Source organism: Aspergillus heteromorphus (assembly GCF_003184545.1).
Source record: "Aspergillus heteromorphus CBS 117.55 chromosome Unknown BO70scaffold_7, whole genome shotgun sequence".
NCBI classification, from domain to species: domain Eukaryota; kingdom Fungi; phylum Ascomycota; class Eurotiomycetes; order Eurotiales; family Aspergillaceae; genus Aspergillus; species Aspergillus heteromorphus.
Window position 1 is genome coordinate 999,260 of NW_020290412.1, and position 15,614 is coordinate 1,014,873.

Below are 15,614 nucleotides of genomic sequence, written 5' to 3' on the forward strand. Positions count from 1 at the left end.
GGTCGACGATCACGTTTCTGCCTGAATGCGCAGGCTGCAGGCCTTCATGTACGTAGCCCATTGGTCAGCAGGATCATATAACTAACTAGTTAGTTAACTAACTACTCCATATGATATAGCCCTTCTTCCTCTACTGCCTTCTTCCCAAGTTAAGAGCCACCCCAAATCAATCCCTCTCTCTAACCCCCCAAACCAATCCACTACTCGGATTGATTCCCCATCTACTACATATACCCTCAAAGTCCTCCCCGCATAGAGCATATGCAGCTCGTCGCATCCACCAAAACTGGGAAATCACAGCTACTACTCCTTAACATGTAACTTAACTACTTACCCAGATAGCTCATCAGCCCCTAACATCATGGGAATGAATTCCAGTTACACTTACCGTCCTATCCTGACCGCCTTAGGCTTGGTGACCCTTGACTTGACATGCAGTGATTCATGAGTACTACAGTAGGAGTTTTATACAGGGTCACAAGCCAACATAATATACAAATATCACCCAAGAAGGAGAGGAGGTGATGGTGGGTTTTTTAAGAGACCACCAACCACCAACCACCACGAAGAAACCACATATCCAGCGCCATTCATGCAAACAAAATCAACCAACCAACCACAATATCAGCCTAACATCAACACCACCACCACCACCACCACCACCACCACTCATTATACACGCTCGCTCATCACTACCCACCTATTCACAGCACAACACAACACAACAAACATACCCCCCCCTTCAAACCACCACTTTTATTTTTATGTTATACCTCAAAAATCCGTCACCCTCCCCCCATAACTCCAATCACCCCCAGCCCCCCACCTCAACGGCTCATTCTTAGGCCCGCCCACCTCCCCCGTCTTAGGATTCTTCTCTCCTTCAAACTCAGGCTTCGGCCCGCTTTTGATGTCCGGGTGGAGCTCCTCCCCCTTGCCGGTGGCATTGATCTCCGCCGCCGCCGCCGCGGGCTCCGAGTCGGGCGATTGACTGACGCGCGGGGTGCTGAATGCGCCGGTGGATTTGCGTTGAAGTTCCTCGAAGATCTCTTGGTCTTCTTTGGGGAGACGCGGGGGGGCGGGGGAGCGGGGGAATCCGAAGGGGGCGTTGTCGGAGAGGAGGGGGTAGTTTGTTGAGAAGAGGCGGGTGCGGAGGCGGAAGGTGGAGGTGGGCTTCGTGCGGAGGAGGTGGAGGGTGCGGAGAGACATTGTAGCTGTTGGCCTTGTTGTGCTGTTCAGAAGTATAATATATCGGGGTTTTCCCCTCTCTCTTCTGTGGGATGGGGGTGGTTTGGGCGATGGTTTTCTAGTGGTTTGGAGCAAGAAGTTGCGGGGCGGCGATGCGGAGGTCGAGCATTTATGGCAATACATAGCTGATTAATCAATCCTGCATAAGTCCAGATGTCACATGATCTTATGCACAGCTAGTGCAGGCATGTTCATGGAGTGGTTGCGGCCTGGTGTGTGACAACACGAATCAAGGGTATATTCCTAGCTAAAAGTGTACATACGTATTTACTGGCCATGGACGATCGCTAAGCAAGTTAATGTTCACAGGGACCCCATTGTGGAGTCAGCCAGGGCGGACCCAGCAGCACTAGCGCTAATCGCCGGCGAGGAAGTATGATCGGCATAGTTGTCGTTGATGCCTTCGCGGGGACGGTCCCAGGTACGGATGTGGCCTGTTGATTGGGTTCATTTATTAGCAACGCTGCTCTGGGCGTTGAGGTTGGAAAGGGTATGGGTGATGCTACCTTCAAGGGAAGAAGTCATGATGGAGTCTTCTTGGAAGCCGAGCCAGCAGATGGGATCGTCGCCCACAATTTTGGACTGTCGAGGTCAGCTTGTTCCGAGTTAGATGAGGAGATGCATCTACTCACCATGATTGGGGGTAATAGGGCTGTTCGCGATCGGGGCTCGACGGGATGGCGGACAGTCGGATCGTAACTAGCGTAGGTTTCTGCGGTTGCTTGGGAATCGGACCTCATTCGGTTTCCAGCGCTGTCAGCTCGATGACGATTGGAACTCTGGGGATTCGAAACAATCATGCTCGTGCGCTGACGGGCGCTAGACTGGTGGTGCTGTTCCACTGTGGTTAGTAAACTGGATGACGTTGACAAAACAAAGTGTATAGCGTGGAATATGCCTCGAATTGTGTCGCCAATAGACAGAACGTACCATTCTCGGACGGTGCAGCATGCCCACGCTGAAATCCCACAGTAACAGCCGACAGTCGTCACCCACGCTACCGAATCTGTATGTCCTTTCGTCGCAACGCCAGGGGTCAAAGGCTACTGCAGAGACCCACGAGTTATGGCCTTGACAGCGTGCGATAATTTTCCGCTCTGATAAGGACCATATGGTGACCAGATCGTCCTGGCCCCCAGTCGCTATGTACTTGCCATCCGGCGACCAACAGACAGATATTAGCCCACCGTAGTAGCTGCGAAAGATGTCCAAAACCCTAGAAAACTTTAGCCTGAAAGTGGCCAGGAAATGGGGAAGGTGCAGCATACTCTTCCTTGAGATAGTCCATTACCCGCAGCGATCCGTCCTCGAGGACAATAGCCAGATGTCTACGGTCTGGAGAGAAGGCAAACTGGCAGATCTTTTGGTTCGCGACTTTCCACAATGCGACGGGGTTGGTCTTCTGGTTTCTCGAATTGACGGACTTCAGGACCTGCAGGGGTTGCCGGCTACAGGCCTTCACTGTATCAACTGAAGGGCTGAGCTCCGGTGCGAAGAGAGCATCCTCCTTCTCCTTGTCATAGACCACCAACTGTCCATTGGCATGGGCTGCCATGAAGAGGTGTTCTGAGCCCGGGAGCCATTTAATATGGGTGACAGGCGAGTTGTTTACAACCCCATTCTTGTTGATCCGGGCGTATTTTTGAGATATGGGCTCGTACCAGATGATGTCTCCCGCCGACGAACCCATCACGATATCAATGTGTGAGGCGCTCTTAGTCAGCTCGTTGATATCATGGCTTATGACATGCGCTTTGGTGAATAGGATCTTGGTGAGGGATTCTTCCTTCTGCTTGGAGCCCAGGTCCAGCCATTGGTATGCACGATTAATGTTGGCAAATGCAAAGAGCCCATCGGGGTTCCGATCGTTCATCCGTTTTGTAGCGGCCTCGTGTGTGATGACCCGTGAAACAAACGATGAGCTGCTCTTCACAATGTTATTTTTCGGCTTCCTTCTCTTCAACCCATCCTTCAGCACGGGAGGAGCTAGAGCTGGGTTGCCATCTCCAAATGGAGGTGCTGCTGCTGCTCCACTCAGAGGGAATGTGGGTGTCTTGCTCCGATTGCCGATGCTCACTAGGGAGAGCTTGACACCGGATGTCGGGGGAGTAGGGCCGGTCGCAAGGGGGTTTGGATTCACGACAGGGGCTTCGGAGGGATGAGGAGGAGGGGTCGCCAGATGCAGGTCATCTCGGAGGTGGTAGGTGCCTAGAGGATTGTCGCCATTGGGGTTAGCCGTGGACCTTGATCAACAGCCAATGTCGGGGACCCTGCACATGACGTGCATGTCAGGGCATGCAACATTCCCGAAACGCACCTTCACCGGCCTGTAAGGAACAGCCACCCTCCGGATGGCTGATCACATTGTTGGTCTCAACTACCGGTACCGCCATACCATTCGACGCGCCCGCCGCATAGGCGACAGGGACGGTGTAGCGAGGCGGGGGCGGGGGAAGGACGCTGGTTTGGATTCAATGGGTTAGCCAGGTGAAGGGACACGACTCGGTCGCGGTCATAGCAGGGGGGCAGTGGATATCGTAGTAGACAGCAGCAGTAGGGCTGCAGGGGGGGGAAGACGGCGGGATATTCGGTCCTTCCAGAAAATCCAAGACGGGTCTAGTATCTCAGGCGGCAGGCGCGGAGATAAGAGGGAGGGAGAGGGAGGAGAAGCCAGCGCGGGCGGGACAAGCCTTACAACATGGCGTCGGGTCCAATATCCAGCAGGCACACCGGCCTTCTCGGTAGGGAATTAGTTCAGAGGGATTCGGGGGTGGTGTGACCGGGGCCTGGTGATGCGCGATAGGCCCGTCAGGCAACCGTCGTGGTGAATCAATTCCCTCCTCCCAAGCGCGGCACCCTGGGCGGGGCCACCGGGGGGCTCGTAGCACTGCTGGATTGGGGATGAAGTGAGTTCGAGGGTAGGACGGCCAATGCCCAGCACACTGCGATCGCAATGGAAGGGGGAAGGGCAGGTCGTGCAGGCAAGGGCTAGACCTGTTCGGAGCGGAGTGTCGCGGGGAGGGTCACGGCGTCACGGAGGTGGGAAAGCCGCTGGATCTCGTGTGGGTTTATATACGTGGGGTGGGGGTGGGGGATGGGAGAGGGAGAGGGAGATGGAGATGGAGAAGGCGATGGAGGCTGGGGAGGGGGGGGTTTGCCGGACACGAAGCTGCGCAATCACCGCAACGGCCTATAAGGGGATTTGAAGACAGCGAGAGAAGAGTGGGCAGTGATTCCGGGGTCGCTCGACGTTGGCGCGTGGGGCCGGCCGCAGTCGGCCACTCACGCTCGACTCCTCGGCTTAGATATCCTACAAGGTACAATTCCTTGCAGGCTTACGCGGGTGTAATTCGATGCGATGGCCGACGTGCCTGGATCAGGTGACTCAGTTGAGATGGTACCTAGTAGTAGTAATAGTAGTAGTAGTACTCCGTAGTAGTCAGGCAATTTGACTATATTTGCAGGAAGCATCGCGCATGGTGGCTCAAGCCTGCCCCGCGTGACGCCGCGATCAAGGAGGCCTAGTTAGTTAGTTACCTATTATGCTGACCAATTTCTTACGTACACGAACCAGAGGAATAGCAGCCTGGTCACATGATCAGCTCCGGCTGCAGCTAGTTGGCTCCCCCGACGAGGAGAACAACTTCGACGACTCTGACGGCGGCAACCACGCCGTCCCGCACCAAGAGATAACTCCAAGCCGCTCTTCACACTTTCTTGCTTCTTCCTCGACCCTCTTCCAGTCCACCACAGTCCAGTGGATCTAGACGAGGTCGACAGCGTCGCCTACCCTTCTCGTCCACACGCACAAACAGCCTCATGCTGTCCGTTCCGTCCTTTCCTCCCTCCTTCACGAGAATCACAACCACCAATGGCCTTCCGCCCCCCTGGCCGCACAACTGTGACTCGAATTCCCGACCCTGCGAGCAAGCAAGCGAGCGCTGCTCCCTCCATCGCGGGGTAAATCCCACCTGAAGCTAGCCTGGCCTTCAGATTGGGGTAATGGGTCCAGTCAGCCGCGGGGAGCCTTCAATCTCCGGGGTGGTCGGGTGGTGTGGTGCCTTGCGTCTGGATCGCGGCCGTGATGGTCATGATCGTGGTCGTTAGTAGCCATGATACCAGTTTCGGAACTACGTCCTGAGCTTACCCTCCTCGCTTGACTCATCGGCTGCACTGTCGGGCTATACTGGGTTGTAATATGCTGGGGAGGCTTACGCATACGCTTTTGTCATTTGCTCATTGTTCGCGGATACCAATTGGGTGCCAGAGACACCTCAACACTGCTTTTAGGCCAGACTGGAGTGGTAATACACGCTCATATATGCGCCACTCTTTTCGGAATAGGCTAACGATACCCACACGTGGAGTCGTGCCGACTGACTGAGGTTTTCATCCGGGCTGCGGTCGTTAGTAAAGCCCTAATCGGATATACGGAGTACTTACAATAGATACCGCACGTTGTCCACATATGCTCGAGCCTTGTCGGTCCACCCCAACGAGTGAAAGAACTTGGCCAGCGCCTTGGCCACGAACAGGTCGTTCTTCCCGAGCAGGGGCAGATACACCTTTTGGATGGGTGTGCCACACCCCGGCCGGATCTCATAGTTCCACATGAATATCTCAGCTGTGTGGAGGGGGGGTTCCTTTGCTTGGCTCCCAGCCTCACCCTCACCCTCACTGACACTCCCATCACCTAGTCCGTCCCCCTCCAGCATTCCCCAAAGCCTTCGGACAAGCCCCAAGCCACACAATGTGACTGGATCCTTCAAACGCCCACCCATCGTCCACACCTCCTCGACCTTCCGGAGACTCAGATCCGTCTGCACCCCATAAACCTTAACCCGCGCATGGGCCGCATCCACAAAATCCCAAGCCAGGTACATGTACTCATTGAACCCCCCACCTTCCTCCATGTAGTCGACGACCATCCGCCCCGCCTCCCCATCCCCCCGTCCCGTCATCGCATCCAACCGACCCAACGACTCGCCTAGGACCCGCCGCATCGGGTTCCCGGAAATCCTTCTCTTAAGCCCCGTATACACATACGCCTTAAAGACAGGCCCGGTATGTTGGAAATCACACCCAAAGTTGTACACCGACTGCACGGAATGCCGCACGAACGCCTCCGCATTCAGCTTCCTCGTCTCACTTTCCGAGATCCCGAAGTCCCTCGCGAAATGATGGTACAACACCCGATCCAGCCCCGGGCCCAAGGCTGAAAGCCCAGCGACTAGCTGCTCCGCCGCAACCTGGTTGAAGCGGTCACGGGGTGTTCCGGAGAGTTCGCAAATCGGCTCGAACGACACCCGGACATTCGACTTCTTGCCATCTTGGAAATTGATGCTCATTTCAATCGGTAGGTCCGTGTAGGTCATTACGCTGGGCCAGCGCTGCGGATAAGGACCCAGGGACGGCACAATGTGGTTCCGTGCAAAGAGTAGGTACTCGTACTGCTGGTGGACGGAGTAGTCCGCTAACTGGAGGAGACGGCCCAGGAGGGGACCAACGTCCTTCCACCAGGAGGATTCATGGGCGTTGCAGTTGGTAGGGTATTTGGCGATTATGTCCCATGGGTTGGGGTCAGTGGTATTCGTAGTCTTTTCATCTGCGGCCGAAGACGGAGATCGCTGTGTCTTTTCCATCTTGCTGCTTGATAGAGGTGTTCGGTCAAAGGTAGAAGATAGTACGTATAAGATCGATGATCAAGGCCAGACACGAAGCCTTCAGGATAGACCCTCATCACTTTGACCTGATTATAAGCCGTATAACACTGGTCACCGGTATCGAATGTCAGGGTGATCAGCTGGTCTCGCCTGTCATACCCGTGCATCCAGGGGGGCAAGAGACATGTGGAAACTAATCTAATCCAGAGCATTTCAGTGTTAAGCGACGTGTAACAGTCCTCTCCAGAGAAGGATAGAGATTCCCCGAACTCCGGAGTTTGGATGCATTTCCCTCAGCCAGAGCATCATCATCATAATCCTGGTCTCCTCCGGCTCTTGTTTCACAGAGACAAGTGGAGGTTTGACGGGTGCAACTATGTATCTATGCCCGGAAAGACATCCAATATCCCCGGCAAGCTATACCCTAGCTTCAAGCATAATGAATGCTAAGTTCAGTCCAGCAGCACAGCAGACAGATGCCGGCATGATTCACCCAGCTGCTGTGCTGTAGGACGGGACAGGCGCCTAAGCCCGCATCATAAGTAAGTACAATATAATATAGACATTCTGGATATATCCGGAAAAGTGCCTTCGCATGCGCCTGTCGAGCATAGCAGTACCGTCATTATCTAGTAGGAGTCACATGCTAGAGATTATGATAATCCGAGCGATAATTATTTGTACTATTTTCATAAGAGTGCGAGGGGATTTCGTCTCCAATGCAGACATAGAGACATGGTGCAACATCATCCTGGGTAGCACAAGGAAATGAATTTTTTTAAACAGTTAAGAAGTGTGCATAGACAGATAGATTTCTGCTTAATTGTCTATATCTTTGTACGCGTGTCTGAGTACCAGGCCTCAGCATGAGTACTAACATTTTAGTTAGTAGGAGCGGGTATTTGGGGAATGGGAATATATTCATATCTGTCAGAATATACTGGGGGCAGGACATGGTAGTGGTACCTGTTATATAAAGTAGTAGCCGGTAAGCCTGGATTACTAATTACTAATTGCTGCGCATTAACTATAACTAGACATGATGGAGAAGCCTGGGTGCTTTTAATGTATTATTCATACTACTCTATATAGGGAGGTGATACTCCGCACAGGCAAAGCTTTATAATAAAGGCGGGTAGGATTGTTGCAGAGCGAAGCTTCATATCTAAGTATACAGTAAGATGGTAGTAGTAGTATGCTGTATATTATCATGAAAAGTAGGGCGTGATTCGGTCTCTGATTTATTACTTATAAATAAGCAAGATATTATAGTCTTTCAATATACTATAAAGAAGATATATCTATCGTGAAGTCAAGATATAATCTATTTTACTTAAAGTATTATTACTAGTCTTCTATCTAGATTCTCTTGCGAATACATATATCCATAAGAACTCTATAAATGATATATCTAAGTATCTGCTAGTATAATATCTTCGCGAGGAACTGCCTCCGCAGTCATATCGCGAGGGTTATAAGATTACTATCCTTATAATATAGGTCAGCCCGATAATAACCTGGATTTTGTATAATCTCTTTTAGTACTATTTTCTCTCTCTCTCTACTGTTTTTCTGTAAGATATAATAGTTTTCTTCTCCCTATGGCTTTATTGCTTGTCTGTATTATCTTGGGTAATATGCGTGGATCAGTCAGGGCTTGCTTGCATGGGTTTTATAATCTCAAATAGCCGCGGTATTACAGGTTACGGAATAACTTTAGAAAACTAGATATGATTATTAATTGGTGAACAGATTGCTATCTAAAATATATATATACACCTCCTCCTACCTTAGTACCTTATATCTGTACCATATGGTTGTGTATCATCATGGTACCAGTACGGACCATACAGTATAATACAGTACAGAACAACCGATTGCAGCAAACCAACCCTCCACCTCCAGCTTTGGTGAGAAGAAGATTCAACAGGTTCTTCATCCACACTGCAACCTACTAGAGAACAAGTAGCGGCTAGACAGTAGTAACTGTGCCGGTTTTTGAAGGTTGACATCTAGACCACCCCCGCAACCTCTACACCGTGAACAGCGGGGACCATCATCATTTGCCACTAAACATCCCCCCCACACACTCTGCAACAGCTCTTCAACATCAACATCTCTCCGACTCCGAGTCCAACTCCAACTCCAACCCTAGAGTCAACAATAATCCCAACCGCAAACCCAATCAACCTTGCATCTGCATGGTCCCCAAACCAGCCCCACAGTCTTCATGAGCGAGCTGCAGAAATCCTTCGCCAAGTCCAAACTGGCCAAACTGCCCCTCCAGCCACCAACCGGCCCATCCAGATCCATGCAGCCCCTCGACGAGGAGGCCAGTCACGACGATGACTCCTCCTCGGCCTCATCTACAGGCACGGTGATCCCGTCTCCCAGTCGACATCTGTTTGCGAGACCGGGTCGAGGGTGCGTGTCCACCCCCCCCCCCCTTTTTTTTTATGTGCCATTAATTAAAGCAACGGTCCTCGTTATCGTTATTGTTACTGGTATTGTTATTATACTTATGATCATTACTGACCACCCCCCCAGATCCCTCCAACAAACAACCCTCCCCTGGACCAACTTCTTCGCCCAAGAACTCCATCTCACCCAAATCGACCCATCCACCAACACCACAATCACTCACCATGTGTACCTGACTCCCCCCGTAGACCCAGCCGCCGGCCCCCTCTTCGTGATGCACCACGGCGCCGGCTCCTCCGGTCTCTCCTTCGCCGCCTGCGCCGAGGAGATCCGCAAGATCATCCCCAAAGCTGGGATATTGTCCGTGGATGCCCGAGAGCACGGCAGCACGGTGGTCACCTCGACTTCGACTTCGACCTCCACCGCGGAAGGGGCGAGGAGCGACGTCGAGCTGGATTTGAGCCTCGACACGCTAACCCGGGACCTGGTGTTTGTGGTCCGCGAGACTCAGACGCAGATGGGCTGGGAGAATCTGCCTGATTTGATCCTCGTGGGACATAGTCTGGGCGGGGCCGTGATCACGGACGTGGCGAGGAAGGGCGAGCTGGGGGGGAAGGTGTTGGCGTATGCGGTTTTGGATGTGGTTGAGGGTATGTTTATTCTTTTTTTTTTTTTTTTTTTTTTCTTGGTTCTTTTGTTCTTTTGCATGCAGGCATTCAGAAGACGTGCTCGTCTTGAACGAACGTCGTCGATGCTGTGAACCTTGCGCATTGCGTATTGCGTATTGCATATATGCTGATCAGACCGGAACATCCAGGCTCCGCTATCGATGCGCTCCAGAGCATGGAGACATATCTCCTTACTCGCCCGTCCGGATTCCCATCTATCACGTCCGGAATAGAGTGGCAGTGAGTCGAAGCCCCACACCCACACCCACACCCACACCCTCTCAATCAATAACAAACTCCCCTCAAAACAAAAGAATCTATATATACATATATATATATATATACAAATACTAAAAACCACCCAGCACACGCACCCGAACAATCCGCAACAAAACCTCCGCGCGCGTATCCGTCCCATCCCTCCTCTACTTAGAACCCACGCCCCTCGACCCCACCAAACCATGGGTATGGCGGACGAACCTCTCCGAGACGAAGCCATTCTGGGAGAACTGGTTCGTGGGACTAAGTCGGAAGTTCCTCGAAGCGCGCGGGGGCAAGTTGCTCCTTCTGGCGGGGACGGATCGATTGGATAAGGAGTTGATGATTGGGCAGATGCAGGGTATGTTGTTTACCTAGTACTTACTTATTTACCTGTCACTTTTTACTTTTCTTTCTTGCTGCCGTTGTATCTTGCAAAGCAAAGCAAACCACCCCAACCTAAACCAGGCTAATCGGGTAATGTTTATCACCGAGCACAGGCAAATACCAGCTTCAGGTGTTCCCTGAAGCAGGTCATTTCATCCAGGAGGACCAGCCGACCAAGACGGCGCAGATCTTGGTGGACTTTTATCGACGGAATGATCGGGGTGCGTTGGTGTTGCCGCCTAAGGTGGCGGATCTGCAGGCTGAGAAGGCGATGAAGAAGGGGTCTGGCGTTGGCGTTGGCGTTGGCGTTGGTGATAAAAATGGTGAGCGTGGGGTGGGAGGTCCGTTGAAGAAGACATAGCTGGTCTTGTTTCTCTCTACAGTATATTGCATTGCTGCATAGTTGTCTGTTCGCTGTCATCGAATGATGAAGAGGACTGACTTTATAAGATCGACCGGGGGAGCCGTCCGTTGGGCTTCGTTGCTTCTTGATTGCTTGTGAGATAGAACCTTCCATGAGACAGCACGGTGGGATTATTTATACGTATTGAAGCGATATGTACTTTATTGTTTATTTATTATGTGATATACAGCCGAACTTCCCTATATCTCTGACCTGTGTCCTAAGGGAGGGGGGGTTGGGGATTGGGACGTAGAGCACACGTGCGCGTGGGCAGAGCAATCTTGTTCCTGTATTATCCTCGCATTCATTCATGTAGATATAGTAGCAGTGAGCAGTCAGTTCCTCCATTGCCTACATCACCTATTAGACCAAGCCAACTAATATAGCTTCGAATTGTCTACAGATAAGTCGATTAAAACGGTATTATTTGGTCTCCGCCGACATGACTAAAATACAATACAATCCGCCACCAACACCAATGCCATCCCGAATGAATGCCGCCCAGGACGCCGCATGCCGCTGAGTATCCCGCCACAAACACATAAGAGGTGTGCTTCAAGGACAGGATACCATAGTGAAGAACAGAATAGAACAGAAAAAAAAAAAAAAAAAAAAAAAGGAAAGACAAGAGAGAAACGGGTATCTGGCGCCATGTTGCATACAAATCACCCTCAGGGAAGATAAGCGCCCCCAGCAATGATCAAGTTCATATTCGTAAATTTCACCTTGTAGACCGGACTCTTCTTCGTGGGAAAAGCGCTGATCTGGTCAGGCGTCACCACCACATCTTTGCCCTTCTTCTTGCCTAGGCCCGGCCCCACGGAGCCGGAAGCTTGAGTGCTGGCTGCGGGCGGGTTTCCGCCATCGACCTTGGTGCCAGCGCCGCCCTCGCCGACGACACGTCCCTGCGAAGGGTCCTGGGCCGGACCGGTGACGTCCCACACGCGGACGGTGCCGTCGGCGCCGCCGGACACGAGCACAGTCGATTCAACGCTCCAGCTCAAGGACCAGATGCCGCCCTTGCCATGGCCGCGCATGCGCTTCAGAAGTCTTCCAGGTGCAAGGTCCCACAGCAGGATCGATCCTTGGTCATCTGCCGATGCAAGGAGTTTTCCATCGCGGCTACACGACAAGGCAGTGATGTTTCCAGTATGCCCGGTGAACATACGGACAGCGTTACCAGTGGTAACCGCCCACATGCGGACCGTGTGGTCGGAGCTACCGGTGAAGACGTAGGCAGAGTTCGGGTGGAAGCATATGCAGTCGACATCTTGGTCATGGCCAACGAAGATACGCTGTTGACGGATATGATCCGTCACCCAAAGGCGCGCTGTCTTATCATGGCCGCCAGTAGCAAAGTAGTGGCCGTATGGGCCCCACTGGAGATCCCAGACGGGCTGGTCATGACCCTTGTAAACGACCATGCACTGCCAGAGGTCCAAGGACCAAAGGCGGATGGTCTTGTCTGCGGAAGACGAGAGCAACCAACGAGCATTAGTCGGCGCCACGGCGTTGTCCGCGCGGGTAATTGATGGAGCGAATGCAACTGCGTAAACCGGCCCGGAGTGTCCGATCAAACGGCGGGAATTTGACGGAGTCTCATCCATGGCATCGTAGGTTGACTGGATCTTCTTGCCATCCATGCTCCAGACACGAATATATGACTCCTGTGTACCGGCTGCGACGAGCAGGAGGTCATCTGAGAAATCCAGGCAATTGATACTGGATGTCTGTCAGCTAAGAACTGTCTGCGAGAATACGAAGTGGTCCTCACCCATCATACGTGTTGTGGAAGGTGAACATGCAGACGCTCACAGCGGGACCGACACCACCCGTCCTGCCTTCAATCCTGAACCTATCGCGGTTTTCCTTGACCCTCTGAATCTCGATGGCCACATCACGAGCAGTCGATGGGGGGTAAGGGATATCAGCGCGAGTCGGCGCTTCGTCCTCCTCCTCCTTCTTGATCATCTGATCGAATTCCTGGATCAGAGTGTTTTGTCCAAGGCCTGGAGGGTTCTTGGCATCTTCATCGGCCAGCTCGCCTCTCACATCGGTTTCGAGTGTTTCTTCCAGCGGAAGCTTTCCGAGCTTAAGCCTGGGCAGCGTTCCCGCCATGTTCGGGTTATCTCCGGTGTATGCAGAACCAGGGTGATGTCCGGGAATGCCCTCATCTTCGCTGGGAAATGTTTGGCCGTCACTTTGGCCCAGCATGGCTGCAAAGCTGAACCGGTCGTCGGCGGTACGCTCCTTGGTGATGATAGTGCAGTAGCTGCTCAAGATGGCAGTCATGTCCGAGCCACCTTCCTTCTGCTTACTCTCCAGAAATTGCATGAGATTGGAAAAGGCCGGGTTGCTCAGAACCAAGCGGTATTTGTTGGTACGATAGAGCTTGGCGGTTGAATTGGCTTGCACATGCTCTGGAAGAGCGATCGGCTCCAATGCGCGAACATCTTCGGTATGTTCGGGAAGAAAGAGGTTCTTATTCAGGTCGAAAAACTGCTTCGCGTCTTGAGGTTTGAAAGAAGAGATCATGTTGATGAAGGTGTAGACGAAGAGTGGCCAGAGCACACGTCTAAGTTCAGGCTTTCCAGAAAGTGAGCATTGGCCTGACAGGCATGGGACATCTCCTTACCTTGTATAGATCCAAGTTGTCCTCGACCCAGACCTTGAGTAAGTCTAGGGCTGCGTTAGCTACCAGGTCATCATCATCATTGGGCTTGCAGGAGAACTTACCAAAGCCCATCCTATACTTGGGACGCGCATCTTCGCCAAGAGGGGGCATAGGAGGACGGCCATCGATTTCTTGATGCGCCGACTCAATACGCAGCATAGCCTCCGTGCGACTGTAGCCTTTCTTGGCGAGATAATCAATGACCTGGTGAAACTGGTTAGCACACATCGTAGTCTGTATATCAAGCGCAAGACGCAAATGATAGGGCCGATATAACCAGGACCAAGCTCGGGAAAGAAGACAATATGAGGAGGTAGAAGCAGGCGATTCCAGAAAGACGATTAAGACCCACTTCCCACTGGGATCTTTTTACATGTCTCAATGGGCACGTGTCTTAGTCCTCCGGCACGGCGTGAATATCACAGCCGGCCATGAATAGCACCATTCACCATCCCCGACAAACAGGCCGCATATGACGCAATCGCAAAGAACAAACGGCACGGCGCTAGCCCAAATCCAGCCCCCCGACAAGATGAAGAAACACTTACTATCTGGTTGAGATTCTGCTGCGACATTGGACCCCCCGGAGGCGGCGGAGGGGGCGCAGGCGGACCGGGGGTGGCAGGCCCAGTGTTTGCCATGGGCTGCTGAGGAGGCATAGACATACCACCACCGGGCCCCATGCTTCCACCTCGGGGAGCAGGGCTGGGGGCCCCGCCTGGCGCAGACATCGGGGCTTGAGTGAGGTGCAAGTTCCGGGCACGTTCTGAGTCCCACCAAGAAGAGTGAGCGATCGGAGACGGAGAAGCAAGGCGGGGATGCCAACACGGTGACGGCAGGTCGAGATGAATAGTCGCCGAGGTTTTGACCTCCTGATATCCGACCATCGCCCTTCCGGCCTAGCGCGCATCGCCCCGGCTGAGGTAAGCCGTGTTCCCCGGGTTGCGGGCACGTGATCTCGACGGAGCTCATCGTCACGATCAATCAATCCTCACCATACCGAGTCCCAGTGCTCACGCACTACCCGGATCCCAACATGGCAGACATCAAGGGCTCCCGCGAGCCCGACCAAACCCTCACCTCCGCGGACCGAATTCGACAATTGAACGACATCGACCAGGTAAGAAGAAGAAGAAGAAAGACCCGGAGAAGTCCCCGCGCTCCGACAATGACAACCCTCACTAACATACCCCCCCCCAGGACGTGGCCAAACTAATCCACTCCGCCGGCCTAGCCATCCAAGCGCTCACGAACGCCCGATCGGGCGAAACCCCCGCGGCGAACTCCCTCGAATCCCACAAAGCCCGCTTCAAGGAAGCCACATCACAGTACTTCGCGCTGCTGTCATCCATTGACGTGCGTCTTCGTCGCCAGGTGTATGCGCTCGAAGAGGCCTCGATTCTGGCGCCGGACCCGGTGTCGTCGAGGACGGGTGATTTACCGGCTGCGGGTGGGGGAGCGACGGGGGCGTCCAATCCGCTGGATGTGAGTTGGCTGAATAGTCGGAAAGACACGGTGGGCAAGGATAAGGAGGCGGAGCTGTGGGCGGTTGCGAGGGAGTTTGTGGAGCGGATCGGGATTAGCGATCCGGCGTCGAAGGGAGAGCGTGAGAAGATGGAGGTTGATTAGTCGGCGTCTTTTCGGTGGGGTTGGTTGGTGAGGGAGGATGGAGATCCATATATACAACCTACATTATCTTGCAATTGCGGCATGGCATGGTTACTCCCTAGACAAGAGACAAGCGGCTTTGCTTGGTTTGAGAGAGAGGGAGGGGGTTGTGCAGTCGCGCCGAAGGTGGTCTGTCGTTTCGTTTTTGAAAAGCAAGTGGCCATTATGGATAATGGCCGACATGATACCCAATTTATTCCATGATTTCAAATATGAGTTGCCCC

The 15,614-nt window shown here is 53.0% G+C and overlaps 6 protein-coding genes across 6 annotated transcripts; 2 read left to right on the forward strand and 4 right to left on the reverse strand.

Annotated features, from left to right (window-relative positions):
- Window positions 1–774: 774 nt before the first annotated feature.
- BO70DRAFT_394962 (succinate dehydrogenase assembly factor 4) lies at window positions 775–1,209 on the reverse strand (the record flags this gene model as incomplete). The annotated part of the gene is made up of 1 exon (XM_025546497.1): window positions 775–1,209. The coding sequence occupies one exon, from the start codon at window positions 1,207–1,209 to the stop codon at window positions 775–777; it is 435 nt and encodes a 144-aa protein (XP_025401179.1).
- Window positions 1,210–1,551: 342 nt separating this feature from the next.
- Window positions 1,552–3,948, reverse strand: BO70DRAFT_369980 (WD40 repeat domain-containing protein; the record flags this gene model as incomplete). Its single annotated transcript, XM_025544715.1, has 7 exons — window positions 1,552–1,682; window positions 1,755–1,830; window positions 1,881–2,081; window positions 2,179–2,464; window positions 2,517–3,456; window positions 3,566–3,708; window positions 3,944–3,948. 7 exons carry the CDS (start codon window positions 3,946–3,948, stop codon window positions 1,552–1,554), a joined length of 1,782 nt encoding a protein of 593 aa, XP_025401180.1.
- Window positions 3,949–5,137: 1,189 nt separating this feature from the next.
- BO70DRAFT_422797 (reverse prenyltransferase) lies at window positions 5,138–6,890 on the reverse strand (the record flags this gene model as incomplete). Its single annotated transcript, XM_025547571.1, has 3 exons — window positions 5,138–5,628; window positions 5,692–5,867; window positions 5,931–6,890. 3 exons carry the CDS (start codon window positions 6,888–6,890, stop codon window positions 5,535–5,537), a joined length of 1,230 nt encoding a protein of 409 aa, XP_025401181.1. The 3' UTR covers window positions 5,138–5,534.
- Window positions 6,891–9,019: 2,129 nt separating this feature from the next.
- ppe1 (putative ribosomal protein/carboxylic ester hydrolase (Ppe1)) lies at window positions 9,020–11,219 on the forward strand. Its single transcript, XM_025542846.1, has 5 exons — window positions 9,020–9,335; window positions 9,459–9,982; window positions 10,150–10,240; window positions 10,366–10,619; window positions 10,759–11,219. Exons 1-5 carry the CDS (start codon window positions 9,142–9,144, stop codon window positions 11,004–11,006), a joined length of 1,311 nt encoding a protein of 436 aa, XP_025401182.1. The 5' UTR covers window positions 9,020–9,141; the 3' UTR covers window positions 11,007–11,219.
- A 424-nt stretch (window positions 11,220–11,643) lies between these two features.
- BO70DRAFT_360675 (putative transcription initiation factor TFIID subunit) lies at window positions 11,644–14,339 on the reverse strand. The gene is made up of 5 exons (XM_025542847.1): window positions 14,271–14,339; window positions 13,785–13,926; window positions 13,684–13,727; window positions 12,823–13,634; window positions 11,644–12,770 (listed from the first exon to the last, which is right to left on the reverse strand). The coding sequence occupies exons 1-5, from the start codon at window positions 14,295–14,297 to the stop codon at window positions 11,720–11,722; spliced, it is 2,076 nt and encodes a 691-aa protein (XP_025401183.1). The 5' UTR covers window positions 14,298–14,339; the 3' UTR covers window positions 11,644–11,719.
- A 373-nt stretch (window positions 14,340–14,712) lies between these two features.
- On the forward strand, window positions 14,713–15,612 carry BO70DRAFT_360677 (mediator of RNA polymerase II transcription subunit 11). Its single transcript, XM_025542848.1, has 2 exons — window positions 14,713–14,842; window positions 14,923–15,612. The coding sequence occupies exons 1-2, from the start codon at window positions 14,759–14,761 to the stop codon at window positions 15,349–15,351; spliced, it is 513 nt and encodes a 170-aa protein (XP_025401184.1). The 5' UTR covers window positions 14,713–14,758; the 3' UTR covers window positions 15,352–15,612.
- Window positions 15,613–15,614: the final 2 nt, after the last annotated feature.

Excerpts from the sequence above, each read along its gene's own strand:
- ppe1 (XM_025542846.1), top strand. The coding sequence starts at position 9,142 with ATGAGCGAGCTGCAGAAATCCTTCGCCAAGTCCAAACTGGCCAAACTG. Across the intron at positions 10,241-10,365 it reads ACGTCCGGAATAGAGTGGCA|CACACGCACCCGAACAATCC; the intron begins GTGAGTCGAAGC and ends AAAACCACCCAG. Across the intron at positions 10,620-10,758 it reads GATGATTGGGCAGATGCAGG|GCAAATACCAGCTTCAGGTG; the intron begins GTATGTTGTTTA and ends CACCGAGCACAG.
- BO70DRAFT_360675 (XM_025542847.1), bottom strand. The coding sequence starts at position 14,297 with ATGTCGCAGCAGAATCTCAACCAGATA. Across the intron at positions 13,927-14,270 it reads AGCAGAATCTCAACCAGATA|GTCATTGATTATCTCGCCAA; the intron begins GTAAGTGTTTCT and ends CAGTTTCACCAG. Across the intron at positions 13,635-13,683 it reads ACAACTTGGATCTATACAAG|CCTGAACTTAGACGTGTGCT; the intron begins GTAAGGAGATGT and ends CTTTCTGGAAAG.
- BO70DRAFT_360677 (XM_025542848.1), top strand. The coding sequence starts at position 14,759 with ATGGCAGACATCAAGGGCTCCCGCGAGCCCGACCAAACCCTCACCTCC. Across the intron at positions 14,843-14,922 it reads AATTGAACGACATCGACCAG|GACGTGGCCAAACTAATCCA; the intron begins GTAAGAAGAAGA and ends ACCCCCCCCCAG.